This window comes from Canis lupus, chromosome 4 (assembly GCF_048164855.1).
Source record: "Canis lupus baileyi chromosome 4, mCanLup2.hap1, whole genome shotgun sequence".
NCBI lineage: Eukaryota > Metazoa > Chordata > Mammalia > Carnivora > Canidae > Canis > Canis lupus.
In genome coordinates, this window is record NC_132841.1 from 1,800,721 (window position 1) to 1,826,383 (window position 25,663).

The following is a 25,663-nucleotide window of genomic DNA, read 5'->3' on the forward strand; positions in this document are numbered from 1 at the left end:
AATGGGTCTTACATTTTTAAATCGTTGAAAGGAATCAAAAGAAGCATGCAAATTATTTGAAATTCAAATTTCAAAGTCTATAAATAAAGTTTTATTGGAACATAGCCACAGCCATTCATTTACATAGTCTCGGGCTGCTTTCACACTACAATGGCAGAGTTGAGAGGTTGTGACAAATAGCATGACTCGCAGAGTCTAAAATATAGACTATAAGACCTTTTATTGAAATGGTTATCTGGTTTCTGGTCTAGAGAATTGTTAACCCTTCTTTTGGAGGGGATAATATTAGAGAAAGAGCACGCTATCGGGCAGACCGTAAGCAAGTGGTGGGAATCCAATCCTCTCATAAGACGGGGAGTCCCAAAGGCAATGCAACAACTGATCATGGCCAAGCTTGTTTGGGAGGGGCAATGGGCTTTTCCCTGGAAGAGACGCCAGAAAGGAGGTTAGACTCCACCACATTCAATCTGGCACACAGGCTGGGCCGATGCGGATGGATGGAGAAAGCTGGCCACCAGGATAGGTGTCATTTTCCAATGGGCCAAGATGTTCTCACTAGCCATATCTAAGGATGGATAAAGGGGTGATGAAGGTAAACAAACACAGCATAATGCCTATAAAGAAGAAACTGTTGTGATGAACACTGGGTATTGCATGTAAGTGTTGAATCACTAAATTGTATACCAAAAACTAATATTACACTGTATATTAACTAGCCTTTAAATATAAGTTAAAAAACAAAAAAATAATTTATAAGTCTTATTAAAAATAATCTGCTCTGTGGCCCATGGAAAACCATGCTATCTTTATGAAGAGGAAACATTTACATTTGAAAGACATCAAAGAAAATTAAAATAAGTTTTGTAGAACATCCATGTTGTACTGTCAATGAAGTTTGAGACAATGCAGAACAAAATCCCAAAAATTTATCTTCACAGAAATTAATTACACTGAAATAGGGGCATCTGGGTAGCTCAGTGGTTGAGCATCCACCTTTAGCTCAGGTTGTGATCCAGGGTCCGGGGGTTGAGTCCCACATTGGGCTCCCTGCTTCTCCCTCTGCCTACATCTCTGCTTCTCTCTGTGTGTCTCTCATGGATAAATTTTTAAAAATCTTAAAAAAAAACAAATAAATGAGAAGCCATTGATGTGGTTTTCCATTTAACTACTAACTGCATCTTGGTGAAGAGGGGAGAGATTCTGATCTCGAAGACTTGGCTCTGAACACCAAATTCACCATTTTCTTGCTGTATGACCTTGAACAACTTCAAATTCAAAGTCTCATTTCCACCACCTCTAAAACAGGGTTATTCAAAACTTAGAAGAAAAAAGGTACATAGAATGTCCAGCATATTGCCTGTCACGTGGGAAGTATGTGATATTTACCAGCTTCCCACCTTCTCTCAGATCTACCTCTGCTTACTTTCCCACCCTCCTGTGCTAACACTCATCCATCCACCATGACAATGACAGCTATAAGAAAAGGATTACTGGAATGTAGGTCTCTCCTGACTTGGCATTTTCTGCTTTCTTTGGGTAGATTACACTTTTTAACATTGAGCTCTTTTCTAATATCACTGATAAATTGGTATTGGCTTGAAAAAAAATGTTTAATTCAGTAGTGAATTTTGTTGCCACCCTGAATCCCTTGGGCAGAATTATACAGCCACAACCTTTTGTGCATAAGCCTAACACTATAAGTCATAGTGTATTCTTTGTTAATATGTGTCTTTCCCAGGAGATTGTATCTTGATTATCTTCACTGATACCATGATATCAAAATGACCACTATAGTCTCATGCAGAAGACAGATATGTAACACACACACACACCACAGACATTTCTGCCTGCCTACTACTAGCCTAGCAGCAGAGACCACACCCAAGTCTTTTGACTCTTGTTGACCAGACAACACCTCTTTCATGCCAGCTGCAACCTGAATATAATAGCGATTCAGAAATGCTCGGTGCACAAGACATCTGTTATTTGTTGAAAGAAGAAATGAAGAATGAACAGAAGAAGAATGCAAAAGCAAAGCTGGTAAGGATCTGGTGTGTAAAAATTGAACAGTTAGCACATTCTTGGGGGGCACCTACTGCTTAATTATCCTGGAAATCCATTTGGAAATATGGACAAAATAGTATACATCTCTTCATCTTACAGATTTGGGCAAATCAAGTTCAGGAGTAGTCCTCAATTACGATCTTTCCCACTTTTTGAAATGTGTGACTCTGGGAGGTACAACCTCAAGGTCAACCTATTTCCAGTTTTAATTTTTTCAGAGGAGTAAGTTAAAAATGAGCAAAGAATAGGAAGTTCTTTCTTGATTAATGTCACACAGAGGTGGAACCTTACATATATCAAATTCTAGGCATTTCTACTTAACAAACTAAGCTTGGTGTCTATTTTGTTAAAAGAAGCTTTTAACAGAATACTTACTGTGTAAATAGTCAATAAGTAGTAACTTTTTATTTAAAGATTTTATTTATTTATTCATCAGAGACAAAGAGAGAGGGAGGCAGAGACACAGGCAGATGGAGAAGCAGGCTCCATGCAGGGAGCCCAATGGGAGACGATCCCGGGACTCCAGGATCACAACCCAAGGGGAAGGCAGACGCTCAACTGCTTAGGCATCACTAAGTGATAGTTATTGTTACTACTATTATTATAACCCAACAAAAGGGAAACAGTTTATTACTGTGGAATGTTATATCCTGAAACTTATATTATGCTTTGCTTGCTATAATAATAAGTATGGAAGTTATGCTAACATAAGAATATGTATCTATAAACACAGAATATAAAAAGCTATGATAGGCTCATTAAAATTACAGATAATTTCATGTGAGTGAATAATAATCTGGAAGACACTATGATTTAGATAAGACTGTGATTATAGCTAACTTTTCTGAAATAAACTGAATTTCAAAAAAGTGCAAACTTGCTTGAATTCAATTTATGTTTTTAAAAAAGCAGACATGTCTACATTTTTTTTTAGATTTTTTTTTAATTTACTTATTCATGATAGACAGAGAGAGAGAGAGAGAGAGAGAGGCAGAGTCACAGGCAGAGGGAGAAGCAGGCTCCATGCAGGGAGCCCGACGCGGGAACGGATCCCGGCACTCCAGGATCAGGCCCTGGGCCAAAGGCAGGTGCTAAACCGCTGAACCACCCAGGGATCCCACATGTCTACATTTTTAAAAGTGGGGGTAACATCCCAGACTCCTCCACATTTGAAATCTCACTTTTTCTCTGAGCAGGAGAATGCTCACTGTTGTTTTACTAAAAGGTATTTGTTTGTCTACTTATTTTGCTCTTGGAAACGTAAACATTTAGCTGTGGGTTTAAAAAAACACGAATTACTGAAACTAAGTTCTCTTTGAAATGGAGTCATTTAAACTATCTACTAAAATAGACAAGTTTACCTTAATATTTGCCAATTAGCATAAGTAATCAACAGATGATGGTGCTGACTCCTGCAGTAGGAAGATTTATATATATTTCATATAGAGAGTGCACTGTTTTAGCGAAACCACATAAAAGATAATGACAAAAGTCATCACCCAGAAAGGGAGACAACATTTGACAAAAGCAACAGCTGAAGCTCGAAAACCTGTTGATTTGTGCTCAGACAGGACCTGAAAGCTAACTCTGCCGGAGGATTTCCAGCTAACAGCTCATCTTCTCAGACTGAAGGCAGTTTTAACCTGTGTCACTCACTCACGAGGCAACTGATGTTCTCTTATTCTCATTGCATTATAACGGAACAAAGCCACAGAAATTTAAAGAAATCTGTTTAATCAAAAGCATCTTCTATGAAAGAAAGTACAAAAGAGTGATCTTGATTGTGTAACAATGAAACCTGATCATCCAGGAATCAGAAGCAGTTCCTTCTGCGTGAGTGGGTGGCTTTTCTCTCATACAATGATTATGCCCAGAGATCCACGGATCTGATATACACATGGCTTGAGCACACTAATGGCAATGCCCAGGGCACACAATGATATTCTGGATGAAAATACACATCTTAGTTATGTTTCCCACTATCGAAAAGAAATTTGATGGGTACTTATCTTTCTCTCTTAGGACTCTAATTTTCATGAGAATTAACTATTTTAGTAACTCCACTGGGCAGCAATAGTGTTAAGGTAGGAAATAATAAATCAAAATGAACAATAGCCTTGCTGAAAAAGGCTCAGACATCACCAAAGTAGAAGGTGTATTTCTAAGTTTGTTTTAAATTGCTACTGGGTAGGTTTATATGTGTTTACATTTGTAATGAGGCAACTGTCACTTCATGTTTATATTTATTGGCTATTAAACTTTAAAGACTAGTGGTAGTCACAATTAACTTCCATCCTTATTCTACATTTGCTTTCTTGATGTTCCAGTTAGTCTTTTCTATTAATTTTAAGAAAGGGACAGTTAAATTTACTAGACAAAAATCAGTAAATTTTTCATATGTAACATACAAAACAGAGATAGCAGAGTCTAGCTTAATTTAAATTTTAAGTCTAACCCCAATATTATCTGATTGGGTTGAAACATCCATTTGGCAGGCTGCGGATAAAGCATTCTCTTATGAATCACAGCTGTCATAATGGTGGAGAAGTGGCCTAGCCTTTTGATGGAGGGGCAGTGTGGAGGTTAACTAATGCAGAAAGACAGTGGAAAGTTAGGGCAAAGGGCCAAGAGAGAAAAGGTAGGAAGCACTTTCTATTGGCATCCTCTTGAAAAAAAAAAAAAAAACCTTTCAGAGACTCTCATCACCCTTTGTGATCACATGGAAGATGACAGCTATTAAGTTAAAAAAAGAGATACTTGGGAAAACCCTCCCAAAAGGCTATGGTACAATCTAGAATCTCATTACTCAATCATTCCATGGTCCTTCTCTTGTCTTTCTTCTTTTCTTTCTCTGCTTCTCCTCCTCCTCCTCTTTTCTTTCTCCCTGTCCTTTTTAGCAGGAGCATTATAGCAGTCAGCATTACTCACATGTCTACTTGTGTGCCAAGCACTTTGATGGATGCTTTACATTTGTTTTCTTTCCACAATATTCCTAAACTGTTGCTATTGGTATTTCAAAGAAGCTGAGGTTCTTACAGACTGAATTTCAAAGCCAAAGAGCCCTTAGTGGGCAAAGGCAGAAACTAAACCCAATCTAACTGATTCTTTTATTAAGAAAAGTAATATTCCTGGGAGTAGAGCTCTGCCTAAATGCAGAACTCACTGCAACATCACAGATCCTAAGCATATAAAGAATTACAATGTGGATTTGGGGTGGAGTAGGAAACTGGGAGCTGAATTAGGTTATTCCTCAGAACCTAATTCCAAGGGCAGCCTGGGTGGCTCAGCGGTTTAGTGCCTTCAGCCCAGGGCCTGATCCTGGAGACCTCGGAACTAGTTCCACGTCAGGCTCCCTGCATGGAGCCTGCTTCTCCCTCTGCCTGTGTCTCTGCCTCTCTCTCTCTGCATGTCTCTCATGAATAAATAAATGAAATCTTTTTAAAAAAACACCTAATTCCCTATTAGAGAGCTTCTCAATTAAACATTCTTAATACGAGAAGAACTTAAGGAACAAATGGAATTGATGTCTGAACCTTCATGTTAAAAGGGGCCATGATCAGTGCCAATGTCCAAGTTAATTTATGGATGATAAATGGTAAGAAAAAGAATTGTTGTTATTAGACCAAGAGGTAACTAGACTGGAGAAGTAGCTAAAGGGCTATTTCTTTCTTTTTTGTTTTAAAGATTTTATTTATTCAAGAGAGAGAGAGAGAGGCAGAGACACAGGCAGAGGGAGAAGCAGGCTCCCCACAAGGAGCCTGATGCGGAACTCGATCCCAGGACTCCAGGATCACACCCTGGGCCGAAGGTAGACACTAAACTGCTGAGCCACCCAGGGATCACCTAAAAGGCTATTTCTCTACCAAACTGTAGCAAAATTAGCAATCTATGAATACCTCAGTCATTTGATTGATATCTGCTAGGGCTTCCAGAGATATAGCCCTAGGAAAGCAAACTTAAAAGTCATCTTGAAGCCTAAGAAACGAAAGTAAAGGGGAAAAAAAAAGTTTAATTATGATCTTAAAACCTAATGGAACCTACTAATGGAATGCAAAGCTTTCTACCAGAATAGATCAACAAAGGCAAAATATGCATTTGTCTCTAAGTGGGAAAGGTTTCCTCACAAATTCTTACAAGCTGTCTGTTAGAGTGTATGCTAACTTTCTAGTACTGAGAAGCCAGTCCACCAGCTGGCTTCTGACACCTAGAAAGGCCTTGATTTCCTGGAAGCACAGTAAGAAGGAAGGCAGCCAAGAGAACACAGAAATTAACTTTGGGGTTTTCGCTTTTTACCTTACCAGCCTGGATATTTAGATGGTTATCATCATGAATGCCTTTAGACACTTTCCTAGTTTTGTCTTGAAAGGAAGTGATTTATGACTCAGAAATCACACAGCTACCTCTCATGAGTATTACAGTTTTCAAAAAAGATGATGGTTTACTAGTATTTTGGGTAAAGAGATGTCTCAGGTAGATTTTGGAGCCAGATCTACAAAAAAAAGTCGAATCTAACAAATGTTCCTTAGTCTTTGGAAGTGATAGCACTTCCTAATGTCAGGGCTCAGGGAAAGACAAATGTGCAAGCATTCCTCGGTGCTGATATTCAGTGTTCTCTTGACTAAGTAAGGAAGACTAGAGCAAACGTTCAGGGCAATAGGATACTGTGTTCTTAGGGCAGAAGGAGGACACCCTCGGGGCTTTAAAGTGGCAGCAAGGCTTGCTTATGGCAAAACGCATTCAGGATTTCAGTGCGTGGCTTCATGTAGCTGTCTCTCGGGGCAAGGGCCCTCCCTATCCTACACATTTAAGCAAGGAAAGTATTACTCTAAATGTGGATAAAATGAAGGGCTTCCATTCCATTAGAGAAAGTAGGTTTCCAGGCCACTTACAAATCGATATTGAGGACAGGATTAAGATACCAAAGGACAAGCAATGGTCCTGTGGTATATAGGCATCTTATGCATATTACTAAGCTGTTCTTAAGCTATGCCTTTATACAATGAGGGATATAACTGAATTCCATAGGCATACAGTTTCCTGATGGACACAGGAACACACTGGCTGGAAGCCTCATCTTTAACTACCAGGGCCAGTTGGTGAATGCTCCCTTTACACATCACCCTCTTCCCCAGTTAGAGCTCCTGATCATTAATCCTGAAGCTATGCTCTCCATCGCAGAGGAGACTGTTCAACATGGGAGGTCAATGGCTGTAGCCATGAGAAAACTAGTAACTATGTCCTGCAGCTGGAACATCTAAATAAATAGTTGAGATTGAAGAGAGGGCACTCAAGCCACATTCTCCTCAAATACTTTCTGCACTGTGGGAATTGGAAAACCAAATTCAAAGTGAGAATTTTAGTACCTAAACTTGAAACCATGAAGATTAGCCATATGAGTCCAGGGTTAATCCTGACCCCCAGACTCCAAGCAGAGAGTGGAATCAGGAGCAATGGACCATAGATGGTCAATGCCAAGACTCAGACCTAGTAAAGTAATGATGGAGTCTCAGCAGTACTTAACATGTGCAGCAGGCACGCAGCTTGAAAGCAATACATTGCTCACCCATCATGCTTAAAAGAGTCAATCTGCTCCATCAACAATTCCAGGCGAGGCAGCACCTCTACAGGTCAAAGTCAAGCTGCAGCAGCCTGTGTCCAAAGGCCCAGGTGACACCTCTACTCAGGCCTAATCTATGATCGTGCTCTTTAAAGCAGATTTCTATGAGGCTGACTTCTTGATGCTAGGGAGCATGCTTCAAAAGTATCCACAGCAGCTCCAGGCCAGGAAATCTACAGGGAGGAATCTCTAAGAAGGAAAACAAATGTACAGATGAGAGGGAGAAATAATCCTCCCCATAAAAAAAGGTTACTAAAGCCTAAGACAAAACCAAGGTCAACATAAGAATCTGAAGATTTGCCTGGCAAGAACGTGAATGTGTTTTCACAAAGCAAATCTCACACTCAGTGTGGGTCTGGGGTGCTAACAACAGAAGGCCCAAAGAGGGAAAAATAAATCTGAAGGACTTAAAAACATATACTAGATGGAAAATAAAGGTCTCTTAACTAACACCTGGTGATGGGCTCCACTCGAAGTTCTCAATTTAGTAACATGGCAGCAATATGATGAACTCTTCCTTTTGGAGAGAAGAGACAAGATGCATTAAGAGCTTTTTGCCCCAGGTATGATGAGAGCATAATGCCAATATTAACCATTAGATGATTGCTCCCAACTGAGTTTAAGTCCACAGCATGCAGACTCTGGGCCCCTGACACTGATTGGCAGGCATCCTCACCAAAGCCAAGTTTTAATCTGTCCATCCTCTTGTCAACAAACACTTGGTGCTGAATGAATTCCATAACTGAGGTTCTGATAAAGCTACAATCATTTGGTGGAAGAAAAGTTGTAGAAGCAGTCCAGGATACACATGCTAGAAGCCCATCTACATGGTCAGCTGCATGCGAGCAGAGGCTCTTTCTCAGTCCTGCATCTCCAGCACCTAGAATCGTGCCTGACACAAAGTAGAATACTTTCAAATGGATGAGTGCATCCTTACAGAAAGATAGTATCTTCAAAATAAGCCGTTACTCAAGTTCAGCAGCCACCAACAATGGTACCACACACTTCAATTAATGAGAGCTTTACTACAACCACAGATCATTATTTTCATTATGCACTGCTATTTATTGAGGTTCTCCCGTGGGCTAGGTCATATGCTAATTGTGCCAAATATGGACTGTATCATCTAATCCTTCCTACTACGTTGAATAGGTATATTAGCCCCATTTTACAGATAAGGAAACTAGTGATTCACACTTAGGTTGGATTAGGCCAGATTTCACTACCTTCCACCACACAATAACTTAAATTCTTGTTTATTTTCTATTTTAGGGAATGTTCCTTAACCAGATATGATTGGTAGACTTCTTCAGGTGATAGGTAGGTGCTAATTCTGACATCAGCATGTAGTCATATGATAGTAATCTAGCCTGGGATCCCTTTCCCAATGCTACTACACTGGATAAAATCAAGTAACATGCATGTGAAAATGCTTTGAAAGTTAAAGAGTTATCATTGTTAAGTCAGCGTGTGTGTTCGCTTAAAATGAACACGGCCATTATGACATGCATATAACGGTGAGGAAAGGAAGCACCTCAGCTACTGAGCAAGGGCTGTTTAGTCTGGTCACACTCAGTGGGGCAGCAAAGGTGGCAGTTAGATAAGCCTCAGTGCATTTACCATCATGGAATGGTAATGGCTTAGTTATGAAAGCCTTAGTATGTTTTCTTATCAAATTCACATAAAAACTGAGGAATAAAAGGAATACAACACCTTTCTTTTCTAAAAATTTGTGATAATTTAACCCTTTGTTCTCTCCCCTAAAGGGGAATGAGAATACATCAAAATGTTATTTCTATCAGAGTGCTTGAAATAGTTCAAAGATGCTCCAGAATTATTTAAGGTTTTAATTAGCAGCATTTTGAAAAAATAAAAAAAAATCATGAAGCTAATGAATAAAAGTGAAAATCAATTTGAAAACATAAATAACACCTGGTGCACCTGGGTGGCTCAGTCTCCTAAGCATCTGCCTTGGGCTCAGATCATGATCCCAGGGTCCTGAAATGGAGCCCCATATCGGGAATCATCTGTTTGTTGGCTACAGTTAAGAGTCTATTTCTTAATTTGTCTCTCTCTCTTTTCCCTTTGCCTGTTTGTTTTGTTTTTTAAATTCCACATATGAATGACATCTTACGGTATTTGTCTTTCTCTGACTGATTTATTTCACTTACTATAATACCCTCTAGCTCTATCTATGTCGTTGCAAATGGCAAGATTTCATTATTTTTCATGGCTGACTAATATTCCACTATATACATATGCCACATCTTCTTTATTGATTCATTAATCGATAAACCCTTGGGCTAATTTCATGCCTTAGCTATTGTAAATAATGCTGCTATGGACATAGGGCATGTAATCCTTTGAATTAGTGTTTTTGTATTCTTTGGGTAAATAGTTGTGCAATTGCTGGGTCATAGGGTGGCTCCATATTTTTTTTTCTTTTTGGTAGCTCCATTTTTAACATGTTGAGGAACCTCCACATTGTCTTCCATAGTGGATGCACTAGTCTGCATTCCCACCAACAGTGCATGAGGGTACCCTTTTCTCCACATCCTCACGAATATTTGTTCTTACTTGTCATTTTTATTCTAGCTATTCTGAGAGGTTTGAGGTGATATCTCATTGTGGTTTTATTTTTATTTTTAAAGACTTTTTAAATTTATTTCTTTTTCATGAGACATACAGAGAGAAGAGAGACACAGGCAGACAGGGAAGCAGGCTTCCTGCAGGGAGACTGATGCAGGAATCAATCCCAGGACCCTGGGATCATGACCTGAGCCAAAGGCAAACACTCAACCACTGAGCCACACAGGTGACCCTCTCATTGTGGTTTTAATTTGAATTTCCGTGATGATGTTGAGCATCTTCTCAAGTGTCTGTTTGCTATCTAGATGTCATCTTTGGAGAAATGTCTGTTCATGTCTTCTGCCCATTTTCTAATTGGATTATTTTTTGGGTGTTGAGTTTTGTTAAGTTACATGTTGGATACTAACCTTTTATTGGATATGTCACTTGCATATATCTTTTCCCATTCCATAGGTTGCCTTTTAATTTTGTTGATTGTTTCCTTTGCTGTAGAGAAGCTTTTTATTTTGATGAAGTCCCAATAGTTTATTTTTGGTTTTGTTTCCCTTGCCTCAGGAGGCTTATCTAAAAAGAAGTTACCATGGTCAATGTCAAAGAGGTTACAGCAGTGTTATAGGATTGTTATAGTAATTTAGGACTCACATTTACTTCTTTAATCCATTCTGAATTTATTTTTGTGTATGATGTAAGAAAGTGGTCCAGTTTATTTCTTTTGCAATGTTGCCGTCCAGTTTTCCAAACACCATTTGTTAAAGAGACTGTCCTTTTTCCATTGAATATTCTTTCCTGCTTTGTTGAAGACTGATCATACAGTTGTAGGTTTATTTCTGGGTTTTCTATTTTGTTCTATTGATCTATATGTCTATTTTCGTGCCATATATATTGTTTTCATACTAAAGCTTTGTAATATAACTTGAAGAATGGAATTGTAAAGCTTCCAGTTTTGCTTTTCTTTTTCAAAATTGCTTTGGCTATTTGGCGTCTTTTGTGGTTCCAATTTTAGAATTGTTCTAGTTCTGCGATAAATGGCATTGGCATTTGATAGGGACTGCATTAAAAGTGTAGATTGCTTTGGAGAGTATAGATATTTACATGATATTTGTCCTTCCAATCCATGAGCATGGAAAGTTTTTCTATTTCTTTGTGTTGTCTTCAATTTCTTCCATCAAATTTCATAGTTTTCAGAGTACAAATCTTTCATTTCTTTAGTTAGGTTTATTCCTAGGTATCTTACTGTTTTTGGTGCAGCTGTAAGTGGGATTAATTCCCTAATTTCTCTTTCTGCTGCTTCATTATTGATGTATGGAAATGCAACAGATTTTTATATCCTGTGACTTTACTGAATTCGTGTATCAGTTCTAGCAGTTTTTTGGTAGAGTCTTTTAAGTTCTCCATATTTAGTATCATGTCAGTGGAAAATAGTGAAAACTTTACTCCTTCTTTACTGATTTAAATTGCCATTTATTTCTTTTTGTTGTCTAATTGCCATTATTAGAACTATTAACTCTTCTTTTGAGTTTGGTAGAATTCACATGTAAAGGTCCTGGACTTTTATTTGTTGGGAGTTTTTGATTGCTGACTCAATTTCTTTGTTAGTTATCAGTATGTTCAAATTTTCTATTTCTTCCTACTTCAGTTTTGGTAGGATATATGTTTCTAGGAATTTATTTATTTCTCCTAGGTTGTCAACCGTTGGCATATAATTTTTCATAATAGTTTCTTATAGTTGATTGTATTTTTGTTATATTGATTGTTATTCCTCTTCTTTCATTTGTGATTTTATTTGAAAACTTTTTTTTTTTTGTCATGATAAGTCTGGCTAGAGGTTTATCAATTTTTTTTTTTTTTTTTCAAAGAACCAGCTCCTGCTTTCATTGATCTGCTCTATTGGTTTTTTAGTGTATCATTGATTTTTGCTCTAATCTTTATAATTTCTTTCTTTCTTCTGGTTTTAGGGTTAGTTTGTTGTTCTTTCTCTTGCTCCTTTGGGTGTAAGGTTAGGTTGTGTATGTGAGATTTTCCTTGCTTCTTAAGGTAGGCCTGTATTGGTATATATTTCCTTCTTATAACTACTTTTGTTGCATCTCAAAGGTTCTGGACTGCTGTGTTTTCATTTTCATTTGTTACTATGTACTTTTTGTTTCTTCTTTTGTTTCCTAGTTGACCCACTTATTGTTTAGTAGCACATTATTTAACCTCCATGTATTTGTGGTCTTTCTAGATTTTTCTTTTGGTTTATTTCTGATGTTATATGGTTGTGGTCAGAAAAGATGCATGATAGGACTTCAATCTTCTGGGCAGCCCCGATGGCACAGCGGTTTAGCGCCACCTGTAGCCCAGGGTGTGATCCTGGAGACCTGGGATCGAGTCCCACATCAGGCTCCTTGCATGGAACCTGCTTCTCCCTCTGCCTGTGTCTCTGCCTCTTTCTCTGTGTGTTTCTCATGAATAAATAAATAAATAAATCTTAAAAAAAAAGGACTTCAATCTTCTTGAATTTGCAGAGGCTTATTTTATGGGCTAATGTATGATCTATTCTAGAGAATGTTCCATGTGCACTTGAAAATAATGTGTATTCTGCTGGTTTAGAATGGAAGGTTTTAAAATTATCTCTTAAATCCATCTATTCCAGCGAGTCATTCAAAGCCATTGTTTCCTTATTGATTTTCTGTTTAGATGATCTGTCCATTGATGGAAGTAGGGTGTTGAAGTCCCGTACTATTATTGTACTATTATCAAAGAGTTCCTTTATGTTTGTCATGAATTGCTTTATGTATTTGGGCCCTGCTATGTTGAGTGCATACATGTTGACATTTGTTATATCTTCTGTTGGATTGTACCCTTTGTGACTATATAGTGTCCTTCTTTGTCTCTTGTTACAGTCTTTATCTTAAAGTCTGTTTTGTCTGATATAAGTATTGCTATTTTGGCTTTCTTTTGACATCCATTTGCATGACAGATATTTTTCAATCCCCTTATTTTCAATCTACAAGTGTCTTTGGATTTGAATGACTCTCTTGTAGGCAGCATATAGGTCTGCCTATATGACATATGGGTCTTGTGGGTTTTTTTAATCCATTCTGTTACCTTATGTCTTTTGATTGGAGCATTTAGTCCATTTACATTTAAAATAATTATTGATGGGGCACCTGAGTAGCTTGAGTAGTATTCAAGCAACTGCTTGAGTATCCAACTCTTAACTTTAGCTCAGGTCATGATCTCAAGGCTCTGGGATTGAGCCTCAGGTCAGGCTCTGTGCTCAGCAGAGAGTCAGCTTCTCCCTCTGCCTGCCCCTCCCCCCTGCTACTTTCTCTCTTTCTCCCTCTCAAATAAGTAAATCTTTAAAAAACTAAAATGATTATTGATAGATATGAATTTATTGTCATTTTATTACTCCTTTTATGATTATTTCTGAAGATTTTCTCTCATCCTTTTTTATCTTTCTTTCATGGTTTGCTGATTATTTAGTGGTATCTTTGCTATTTCTTTCTCTTTATTCCTCGCATATTACTGGTGATTTTTGATATATGGTTACCATAAGTTTGTATATAAACTCTTCTGCAAACAGCAGTCTATATTAAGTTGATAGTTATTTAAGTTTGAACCCATTCTTTGCTTCTGTCCTCTCCACATTTGGGTATATGCTGTTATATTTTACATCCTTTTATTTTGTGCATTCTTCGACTAATTTTTTTACAGAAATATTCATTTTTACTGCTTTTGTGTTTTCTACCTCTACACTGTCACTTTTGATCTATCCTTTCCACTTCTTTCCACTCAAGAGTCCCCTTTAATATCCCTTGCAGGGCTAGTTTACTGGGCATGAATTCCTTTAGCTTTTGTTTGTCTAGGAAAGTCTTTATCTCTCCTATTCTGAATGACAGCCTTGTTGGATAGAGTATTCTGAGCTGCAAACATTTCACATTCAGCAATTTGAATATATCATGCCACTGTCTTCTGGCTTAGCGTATTCTCAATTACTCCCATACTTAACCTCTCAGTTTTCATTACACTGCTTTTCTTTCAGGATCTAGTTCATCAACTAGAGTGGAACTCCTATGTATCTTGTAAGGAAAACTTTTCATCTTAGAAACCAATTCTGGAGACATTCTTTACTACAAGACAAACTACAGACGCAGTTCTTAGAATTAACCAAGTTTATGATACCTTGAAATACCTTGAAATACTTAATTCAGAATAATTCCATTTTAAGTAGAATTTCAGAGTGCTACTCTCTAACATTTTAGGATTACAGACATGAATTCTAAGTAAATGATTTATGCTTAATCCCTAAATACAATTATTAAAAAGTTTATAATCAGGCATTCTCATAATCCTTTAACATTTTTAAATATAATTTTCCTCATTTAAATTCATCATTCAAAACAAATAAATTCATCATCTGTATCATATATGTAGTTATTTCCTTCTTTTTGTCCTCAAAACTTTTAACAAATACTGGTCAGCTGCAATAAAACAAGTTCTGAAATAAGTCCTATGCTTTTATTATCACTATCAAATACATTAACATGGTGAGCTTGGTAAAAAAATATGATTCCAGGGTGCCACGAAGCGCACGTTTCAACTGCAGAAAATCTTACTCCTTCAAGAGTATAGTTAGCAAAGCAATGAGATAAATCTTGATTTAACTTTATGATATGAACAAATAAGACATATAATTTGATATATAGAAGAAATCACATGTATATAAATGTATGTACATTTTAATGAGAAGGGTTTTTGAAGATACTGATATACCAAACTGGATTGACCAAGAAAAGCTTCCCACAATACACCCATCTGAGCTTGGACTAGACAACAGAGAAACACAAGAAACGACCATTCTGAGCATGGGAGACAGCTCTTTCTCTGTTGGTGATTACAAGTCAGATGGTCTAATGTAGGTAACTAAAGTCCCTGTGCTAGAGAATAAAGTTTGGTTTGACAGGATTGGCAAAGGGAAAGGAAATGCACTTCATTAAAGTCTTGCATCTCTGAAATGGCAAAGACAGATAAGACAAAAACAAAGAGAAACCCTCAAATTTCAGTTGATATTTTCAATATTTTTAGATATAGGATGAAGAGAATTAATACAAGATTATGTGGCAGTTACATAACTTTTCTAAATATATCATTTCTGATAACTGAGAAAATTGTAATACGTATTACATGGTAAACATTGCCATTGCATTTTAGTGAAAAGAAAGTAAGTTTTCAGCTGCTAAGTGGCAAAGTCTAAGTTCACAAACATCACGGTTCATTGATACAAAAGTTCATGTTCTTTTAACTAAATTGGCAGTATTTACTAATATGTTATTATAAATACATTCAAGATGTTCTTTCTTTAATTTTAAAGTCGAATTTGTTGAGATAATTTTCATATACAGTAAAAGTCACCCCTTTTTAAAGTGTGTGGCTTGTTGAGTTTTTGTAAATGCTCATAGTTCAGTAAACATGCCAAATATCATAGTATACATGTCCATCACCCCTAGTAAGTACGTGCGTCTCTTTGTCATCAGTGTCCCAGTTCTGGTAGCCTCCACTCTGATTTTCATTCTTCAAGTTTTCTAGAATGCAATACAAATAAAATCATACAGATAAAAGCCTTTTGTGTCTGACTTCTTTTAGTAAGTAAAATCAATTATCTGTCTTTATACATCACATTGTTTTGATTACTGTAGTTTCATATTAAGTTCTAAAGTCAGGGCATATTAAGTTCTCCAACTTTATTCTTCTGTTTCAAAATCATTTGGTTATTTTGGATGCTGGAAATTCCCACATAAATTTCTGGATCAGCTTACCTTTTTGCAAAGAACCTAGAGGGATATTGATAGGAGTTTTTGAATCTACTGATAAAGTTGGCAAGAACTGCCATATTAACAATTCTGAGTCTTCCCATCCATGACCATAAGATGTCTACTTATTTAAATCTTTATGAATTTTTCTCGCTAACATGTTCTGTCAGCTTTGCTTTGAAATTTTGATATATAGGCGTTATACTTCTTTTGTTAAATTTACTCTTACATACTTAATTTCATTGTGAATGAAGTTATTTTATTTTCATTTTCAGAAAATGCATTGATAGTCTGTAAATATGCAATTGTCTATGCTTATTGATATTATATTCTCTGGTATTGCTGAACTTTTTTATTAGTTTTAACAGTATTTTTGTGGACTGCTTAGGATTTCCTTCATATGGGATCACATCATCTGCCAATAAAGGCAATTTACTTTTCTATTAACCTGGATGCCTTTAATTAATTAATTTAAAAGGTTTCATTTATTTACTGAAAGAGATAGAGAGTTTACGAACAGTGAGGAGGGGCAGAGGAAGACAGAGAAAATCTCAAGCAGATTCCACACTGAGCTTGGATTCTGACACAGGGCTCAATCTCACTACCCTGAGATCATGAGCCCCACTGAAATCAAGAGTCAGACATTAATTGACTGCTCCACTCAGGAGTCTCTTTATTTATCTTATTTAAATTTAATTTTGGCCTTACTGCAAGTGGTCAGAATGTCCTATACAAAGGTGAGTAGTAAGGTAACGAGATTGAATATCTTGACTTGTTCTCTATGAAAGGGAGCAAAGTGCTCTTCTTGGACTTAAAGACCTTTGTCTCAGTACCCATTTATAATTGATGCACACCTTTCAAACATATTAAGTGAAGTGACTGCTGTGTTTACAGATAAAGATGCTAATGTACGATTAGCAGCAGTTCAACTTCTTCAATTCCTGGCCCCCAAAATACAAGCTGAACAAATTTCTCCATTTTTTCCTTTGGTAAGTGCCCATCTCTCTAGTGCCATGACTCACATTACTGAAGGAATTCAGGAGGACTCTTTAAAAGTTTTGGACATTCTGCTGGAACAGTACCCAGCCTTATTTACTGGCCGTAGCAGTATATTGCTTAAGAATTTTGTAGAACTTATTTCTCATCAACAGCTGTCTAAAGGACTAATAAATAGAGACAGATCCCAGTCCTGGATACTTTCTGTAAATCCTAATCGGAGACTCACTTCTCAGCAATGGAGGCTGAAAGTCTTAGTGAGACTCAGTAAATTCCTTCAGGCCTTGGCAGATGGATCCAGTAGGTTGAGAGAAAGTGAAGGACTTCAGGAACAAAAAGAAAATCCCCATGCCACTAGCAACTCCCATTTTTATCAACTGGAAGGAACATGCCAACGACCAGCAGCACATCCAGGTTTATGAAAATGGGGGTTCACAGCCAAATGTCAGTTCACAGTTCAGGCTACGGTACCTGGTTGGAGGACTAGGCAGTGTGGATGAAGGCCTCTCATCTACTGAAAACTTGAAAGAATTTATTGAGATAATAATTCCATTGCTGATTGAATGCTGGATTGAAGCTGTGCCTCCACAACTAGCTGCTTCTATTGGAAATGGTATAGAGCGAGAACCTCTGCAGGTTATGCAGCAAGTTCTTAATATTATTTCCCTTCTGTGGAAACTCTCTAAACAACATGATGAAACTCATAAATTGGAGTCGTTGCTTCGAAAGAATTATCTTCTTGATTTCAAACACCATTTTATGAGTCACTTTCCATATGCCTTAAAAGAAATAACCATGCACAAAAGGAAAGAGGCATTTAGCATAGTATTAGCTGTACATTTTTTGTAAATGCCTTTTAATAGACTGAGAAAATTGCATTTTATTCCTTTTTGTTGAAAGTTTTTTGTTTTCACTTTTGTTTTTAAATAAGAAATGGATACTGGATTTTGAATTATTTTTGCATCTTTTATGATGATCATATGTTTTCCCCTTTATTCTATTAATTTGGTGCATAACATTAATTGATTTTTTAATATTACACTAATTTTGTTTTGTTAAAATGACAAATCTATTCATTTACACATGTTGGTCAATTTAAACATTGATTTGGTTTGCTATTTTGTTGATTTTTTTGCTTAAGATTTTATTTATTCATGTTTCATGAATAAATTCATGTAAACATAATTCATGTAAACATAAATTTATTTTTATGAAGGATATTGATCTAATTTTCTTGTGGTATCTTGTCTGGCTTTGACATGACAATGATATTGGAATCAAAGAATTAGATGGAAAATGTTTTTTCCTCCTCCAAATTCTGAAGAATAAAAGAATAGTATTACTTCTTCCTTAAATATCTGAATATGCACCAAGGAAGCCATGTGGGCCTGGGTTTTCCTCTATGTGAAGATTTCAAATTGCTAATTCAATTTTTTAATTATTGGCCATTCAAATTTTCTATTTTTTTTTTTTTAGTCAGTTATGGATGTATATCTTTCTAGGTATTTGTTTCATCAAATTGTCCAATGTTGACAAAAAATAGTTCAAAGTATTTCTTTACAATGCTTGCTTCTGTAGGATTGGTAATGATGTCCTCTCTTTTGTTTCTGATTTTGACAATGGGTATCTTTTCTCTTTTTTCTTCACCAGGCTAGCTAAAGATTTGTCCATTGTGTTGATTTTTTCAAAGAACCAATCTTTGATTTTATGTATTTTCTCTATTATTTTATTGGTTTTCTCAACTGTTTTCCTATTTACCATTTCATTGATTTCCACTGCAATTTTTATTATTTTCCTCCACATTTTCATTTTCGTTTGCTCCTTTTCTAGTATTTTATGATGAAGCTTAGATTATTTTTTAAAGGTTTCATATATTTATTCACAAGAGACACACAGAGAGGTGGAGACTTGGCAGAGGGAGAAGCAGGCTCTCTGTGGGGAGTCTGATGTCTGATGCAGGACTCGATCCCAGGACCCCAGGATCATGACCTGAGCCAAAAGCAGATGCTCAACCACTGAGCCACCCAGGTACCCTTGAAGCTTAGATTATTAATTTGCAATTTCCTTTTATTATAATATTGTAGGAACTTGAAGCTACAAATTTCCTTTATCACTGTGTTAGTTAAATCTCACAAATTTATATATGCCGTATTTTCAGTCATTTCAAAATATTTTAAAAATTTCCCTTGCGATTTTTTTGTGACTCATAGGTTATTTTAGAAGTATTTTGTTCAAGGCAGCCCCGGTGACTCAGCAGTTTTGTGCTGCCTTCGGCCCGGGTTGTGATCCTGGAGATCTGGGATTGAGTCCCGTGTCCAGCTCCCTGCATGGGGCCTGCTTCTCCCTCTGCCCCAGTCTCTCTCTCTCTCTCTCTGTGTCTGTCATGAATAAATAAAATCTTTAAAAAAAAAAAAAACTTTCCCCTTTAAAAAAAAGGGAAGTATTTTGTTCAATATTTAATATTTGAGGATGTCTCCAATTTTTTAATTGTTGACTTCTATCTTAATTTTGTTAAGGTGAGAGAACAGGTTGTATAACTTGAACATTTTTAAGTTTATTGAATCTGTTGTATGGGACTAGCATATGGTCTATCCTGAAAATGCTCCATCTGCACTTGAAAATAATATGCGTTTCAGTGTTTTGTGATGGAGTGTTCTACAAATTTCACTTACTTCAAGTTAGTTGATAGTGTTATTCAAGTCTTCATGTTCTTGCTGGTTTTGTCTCATTATTCTGTGAATTGTTAAGGGTAGAAGTTTGAACCAGTTCTTGTTGAATTCTCTATCTCATTTCAATTTTATTAGGTTTCCTTCCTGTTGTTAGGGGTCTACATGTTTTTAAATTTTTTATCTTCCTGATAGGCCTTTGTCTCTATTAAATGTCTTTGTTTTCCTGTTAGTTCATTTTCAAAATTTTATCCTTGTTTTTGTCTTTCAAAAGTTTGAGCATCATGTGTCCAGGCCTGGATCTCTTTGTATTTATTTGATTTGGAGTTTGTTATGATTCCTAGATATACACATTGATATCGTTCATAAAACTTGGTAAGTTTGGTCATTAGTTTCTAAAATATTTTCCTGTGTTTTCCGTCTTCTTCTGGAACTCCTATATATTGATACGCTTGATGCTATACCAGAGCATCTGTGGCTCTGTTCATTGCTCTTCGTTTTTCTTGTTTTTCATGAATTATTCCTAGTCATAAAGCTTCAAGTTCACTAATTCTTTCTTCTACCATCTCAAGTCTACTTCTGAGTCCCTCTAGTAAATTTCCATTTTTTTATATAATTTCTTCCTCTTTGTTCATACTCTCTATTTGGTGATATGTCATTCAAATACTTTCCTTCAATTCTTTAAAGCATAGAATCCTTTAGTTCTTTGAACATATACTTATCATAGATCCACTGAAGACTCCTTTTAATAAATTCTACACCTGGGCCCTCAAATGACAGTTTCTATTAAATACTTCTTCTTTTTTATTCATTCATTTTTTTTTTTAGTACGGATCACACTCTGAAAGTCCCACTTTCCTTAAAATTTATAATTATTAATTTTTATAAACATACTACTTAAGGTTGCTCACTGTTTAAATGTCAACATAAGTTTTGCTGGATCAACCAATATAGACAAAAAATTTTATATTAGTTTTGCTTTGTTTGTTAGGATGGAAATTTGAATTTGAGGAATTGGGAAATTAGTAGCTAATTCAATTGTGCAATTTAAATTTATTTTTTGACAAGTTTATTATCAAAAGTAATGGGAGACATGATAGCTTGACATGGTTGGAGAAAAGAATTTGTCTGTCAATTAAAAGTGATTTTATTAGAAGAACAGAAGTTCTATCAGCACCTAAAGCTACCAGTAAACCTGCAAAGGGTAATCTCTGAAGGCAAATGACTGTTAGGTTGATGTAAAGATTAATGATATAGGGACAGAAACGGGAAACATGCATAATTAATCAAGTAAAGTAACAGGTAATTAACAAGACATTTCATAATGTATTATTTAAATTTAAAAATGAAAGACATTTTAAATTAGAAATTCATATATTCACTTTTTAAACTATATCAAAGCAGCTGATAATCACTAAACTGAAGATCTGCTATATTCCTGACATGGAATATTCTCTGCAAACGAAGCAAGATTTGCAAGTATGTCTTCAGTAGCAATTTTTTAATCATATTTTCTTTCTTTAAAGGCAACAACTGCCAAAACAAAAAAGAAATCGCTCTGCTGAAAAGGGAATGAAAGCTGGAGAAGATCCAGCAAGTAAAGATTGCTCTTTTAAGCCTGATTAAGAAAAAGAATGTCCATACTATGGGGGGAGTTATTCCAGAAGAAAAGATTTTGTTATGGTTGTCTCCATTCCAAACTAAATGAATATCCTTTATTTCCCTCTCTAACCTCTGCTGCTCCAGGATTTGTAGGTCCTACTTATAATGAAAATTGCCAGGGTCCCTATTCAAATCATCTTGGCATCTACAGTAGATGGATTTAGTAGAATTTACAGGAAGGCATCTTATTCCTCCATCACCATTATGCCCTACACCTTCGAACAAATGAAGTCCAAGGCAGAATAGTAAGGATCTATTCAAAGTGTTTATCTTATTGTCAGAGACATTCGGTAAGACTTGCCAGGTCTCTCACTGATCAATATAATATTTACTCCCTGGACAATAGCACGAATCAGTTCAGTTGCACATTAATAAGACAAAGTCTCAAGACTCGTCATATTCCATTACACAGTGAGGTTTAGGAGACAGCTGACACAGACAGCTGTGATTTGCCATCATCTCACATAATAAATAGAAATCAGCAACATGAAAGAGTTTTACTTCCTCCTGAATTCATCCATGCATTTACCTAAACTTATTACATAATGACAGTTGCTGGCATTTATTAAGGGATTTCCAAGCTAATCAGTTTAACACTCTTAATCCGTATACAACCCTATGGAGTCTTCATTACTGAGATGGAGGAGTTAGGTAACTTGTAAGAGCTCCTAAGTTTCCACTGTGTGCTGAGCACTTGCATAATATGGAAATACAAAACATATGTCACTGTGCCCATCCTTACAGAAAGTAACCATGTAGAATGAGAATATAGGTTTTTTTAGGAAATTGTACTATGATCAGATGTAATAATAAAAAATAGTTAATATTTTTTTAAATGCTTACTACTATACAACATACTGTTAAGCATCTTAAATTCATTATGTCCTATCATCCTCACAAGATTGAAATGGGATAGCTGATTAACTTTATTTTTGTAGATGAGGAAACTGAGTCTTATAGACATTCATTAAATCCTCAAAAGTTATCAGCTGGGATGCCTTGGTGACACAGCAGCTGAGCGTCTGCCTTCAGCTCAGGTCGTAATCTTGGGGTCTGGGATCAAGTCCCACATCGGACTCCTTGCAGGGAGCCTGCTTCTCCCTCTGCCTGTGTCTCTGCCTCTCTCTCTCTCTCTCTCTCTCTGTCCCTCATGAATGAATAAATAAATCTTTTTTTAAAAAAAGTTATCAGCTAGTCAGTGGTGAATGCTATGATTGTGGTATTTACTATGTGCTATAGGAACACAGAGAAAAGAGCAAACAACCAATATGGGAGCTCAGTGAAAGGTTCACACAGAATCATCTGACATTTGAACTAAGGTTTGGATCTTGAGTGGCTGTTCACCTTGAAGGAGATAGCAAAAATATCCGACCTAAGGAAAGACATTTGGAGAGACACGTGGTTATCACAGTTGGGGGACATTCCATAGGTAGAAGCTCTTGAGAAAGAATGGTGAAGACAACAGTGAGAACATAGAAGGATATAAGCGGAATTGGACAGTAGGTTTTTTGAGGGTCTTGCCTATTTTTTTAAGTCCAGTTTTCACAAGACCATGGTGAATAGCTCAGGCTCTGGGAACTCATCACTCCTAGCTTAGATCCTCTTACCTCTGTCATTTATCAAATAAGTTACCTTGGCCAAAGAAGTTTATCTCAGCCATTGTTTCTTTGTCTGAAAAACGGTCCTAAGTATAGGAATTATTTTGTAGGTTGTTACAGCAGCAAAAGAGATCTAAAACTTGTAGAAGACTTATTGGTGATGTAAAAAGAATCCAATGAAAGTTAGTTATTTTCATCATTGTAGTTATTATCACGACGGATGAGACAGACTTGGTTTGCAGCTGTTGGAAAATAAAAGTAAAAAAATAAAAAGCCTAATAAATGAAAATGAGCTCTTTTTTCCCTGCTCAGGGAGTTAGTCCTATTAAGTACAGCAAAAACTACTGTATTTCACTTGCATTTAATTGTGGCAAAGGAATCAGAGCAGGAGTGTGTTTGCTGAGGCCAGAAAATGTCTTTCTCATTAAAGCTATGGAGGGGGCAACCTAGCCAGGGTCCTCTAGCAAGTCCTCGTCCCCTGGCCAACAGCATTGGTATTTGTCACACAGCTCCCTCCAGTAAGCAAGGGAGGCCCTAAAAATACTGGGCTAAAGTATGATTGTTGTGACTCCCTGTTAATATAAAAATATCACCAAAATATCATGTATCCTTTGTACAACCTCAGCCAAGGTTTGGAGAGTCAGGAAGCAAGACTTAGCTCTGCAGGGAAAAGGATCAGAGAAGAGCAGGCAAGCAGTCAGATGTGTACCAGTGACACTGATGACAGTGTAAGGAGGGACCACTATAGGGAAGAAAACCTGTCTTGTGTGTCATTCCCACATGCAGAGACAAGATAGGCAAGGATGCAGGCAGTAAGAGGAGATTCAGGGTCCAGGTAGGGTTTGGTTCAGCAGAACAGATCCCGGTAAGGCAAGAAACACTACCTAATTCTGACTGCCCCAGTTGATAGAGTTAAGGCTACTTCTTTCCTTCCAGCTCCAATATTGCTCCCAGATGCAACTGCACTACCAGGTAAGTTCAGGGCTTCCCAAACCTGGCTACCCAACGGAATCACTTAAGAACCTTTAAAACGGGGGTGCCTGGGTGGCTCAGTCAGCTAAGTGTCTGTCTTAAGCTCAGGTCATGATCCCAAGGTCCCAGGGTCCTGTAATCGAGCTCTGCATCAGGTTCCCTGCTCAGTGAAGAGCCTGCTTAACCCCCTTCCTCTGTCGTCAATTCCCCTGCTTGTGTGAGCTCTCAAATAAATAAATAAAATCTTTCAAAAGAACCCCAAGAATCTTTAAAATGTACTGAAGGCAGAGTTCCCTCCTAAGGACCATGATTAAAGTGGAAATGGGGCATCAGGGTCTTTAAAAGCACCCTCCAAGTTGATTATAACATGCAACCAAGGTGGAGAATCACTGAGGTTGACAATATGCTGTGAACGGTATCTCATTTCCTGCCTATTTACCATTATTCCAGATAATGGTAACACAGAAAATTATCCTGTAGAAAAAAATGCATCACCCTGAGGATGGTTAAAAAGCCACAAATTTAATCTACTTTTAAGCATTAAAACAAAAAAACAAAAAAACTTAAGTTTTCATGAAATAGTGGATAGGAGAAGGTGAAGAGGTATATACACATATGTTGCCAAATAATTTGTTCATTTTCTCTAAAGGAAAATCTGGGAATATGTTATAATTTGTATTATTCAACTTCAGATGAACTTTTCAATTAAACCCCAAATAAATAGTCTGATCTGTATACTAGTATTTATACTAGATGAACTTTTCAATTAAACCCCAAATAAATAGTCTAATCTGTATATAAGTATAAATATAAGTATTTATATTTATACTATAATATTTATATATTTATACTATATTTATACTTATATACGAAGTATATAAGTATGATTTTAAAGTTTTTTTTTAAGATTTTATTTATTTGTTCATAAAAGATGCACACAGAGAAAGAGGCAGAGACATAGAGGGAGAAGCCGGCTCCCTGTGGGGAGCCCGATGCAGGCCTGGATCTCAGGACCATGGGATAACTCCCTGAGCCAAAGGCAAACGCTCAACCACTGAGCCACCCAGGTGCCCCTTACAAGTTTTAAAAAGAGAGAGAAAAGGAAGCCAAAATGGTTAACAACCCAATAGCTGATAATCAAGTTAGGATACAGCAACATGGTATCATTTGACTAGGAAAGTAAAAATCAGGTGGATGGTTTTAAAATACAAAACCTTGTATAAGAAAAATGAAGCAAAACACACAATAATATATTCTGGAGAGTATTATGTAAAAGATATGTATGTGAACAGACTGGAATGCTTGAGCACACTTGGTTTTTCACTTTGCAAAACCCAATATAAAAATTCTTAATTCATCCAAGTATTAAAAGAGGGGATGGTTAAGTTTTTTTCTAAAAAATGATGGATTTAAGAAAAATCAAAAGAGTAGTATCTGGAAGCAACCTTTGTGGATCAGGCCTTCCGATCTAAGTCAGGCTTACACAGAAAGGTGAAGATACTGCAGCTTAAGAATACACTCTAACATTACCATTGTCTCTTCAAATTTTTTTTCATTTAATGTTATGTATATATGTATGTATGCATTTATTTCTATTATTATTTTTTAAATATTTAATTTCTTCATTTGATACAGAGAGAGAGAGAACATGAGCAGGGGTAGGGGCAGAGGCAGAGGCAGAGGGAGAAGCAGACTCCCCACTGA

At 36.6% G+C, this 25,663-nt stretch overlaps 2 protein-coding genes across 18 annotated transcripts in view; one reads left to right on the plus strand and one right to left on the minus strand.

The window, feature by feature from the left end:
* LOC140631689 (testis-expressed protein 10-like) overlaps positions 1–17,910 on the plus strand; it is a 42,011-nt gene extending 24,101 nt beyond the window's left edge. The window contains 5 exon segments of the mRNA XM_072822890.1: positions 1,930–2,040; positions 7,197–7,264; positions 16,854–16,882; positions 16,885–17,426; positions 17,428–17,910. Coding sequence (XP_072678991.1) covers positions 1,930–2,040; positions 7,197–7,264; positions 16,854–16,882; positions 16,885–17,426; positions 17,428–17,910 — 1,233 coding nt within the window.
* Positions 1–25,663, minus strand: part of LOC140631715 (transient receptor potential cation channel subfamily V member 3-like) — a 541,542-nt gene that overhangs the window by 402,260 nt on the left and 113,619 nt on the right. The gene's annotated exons all lie outside the window — the stretch shown is intronic.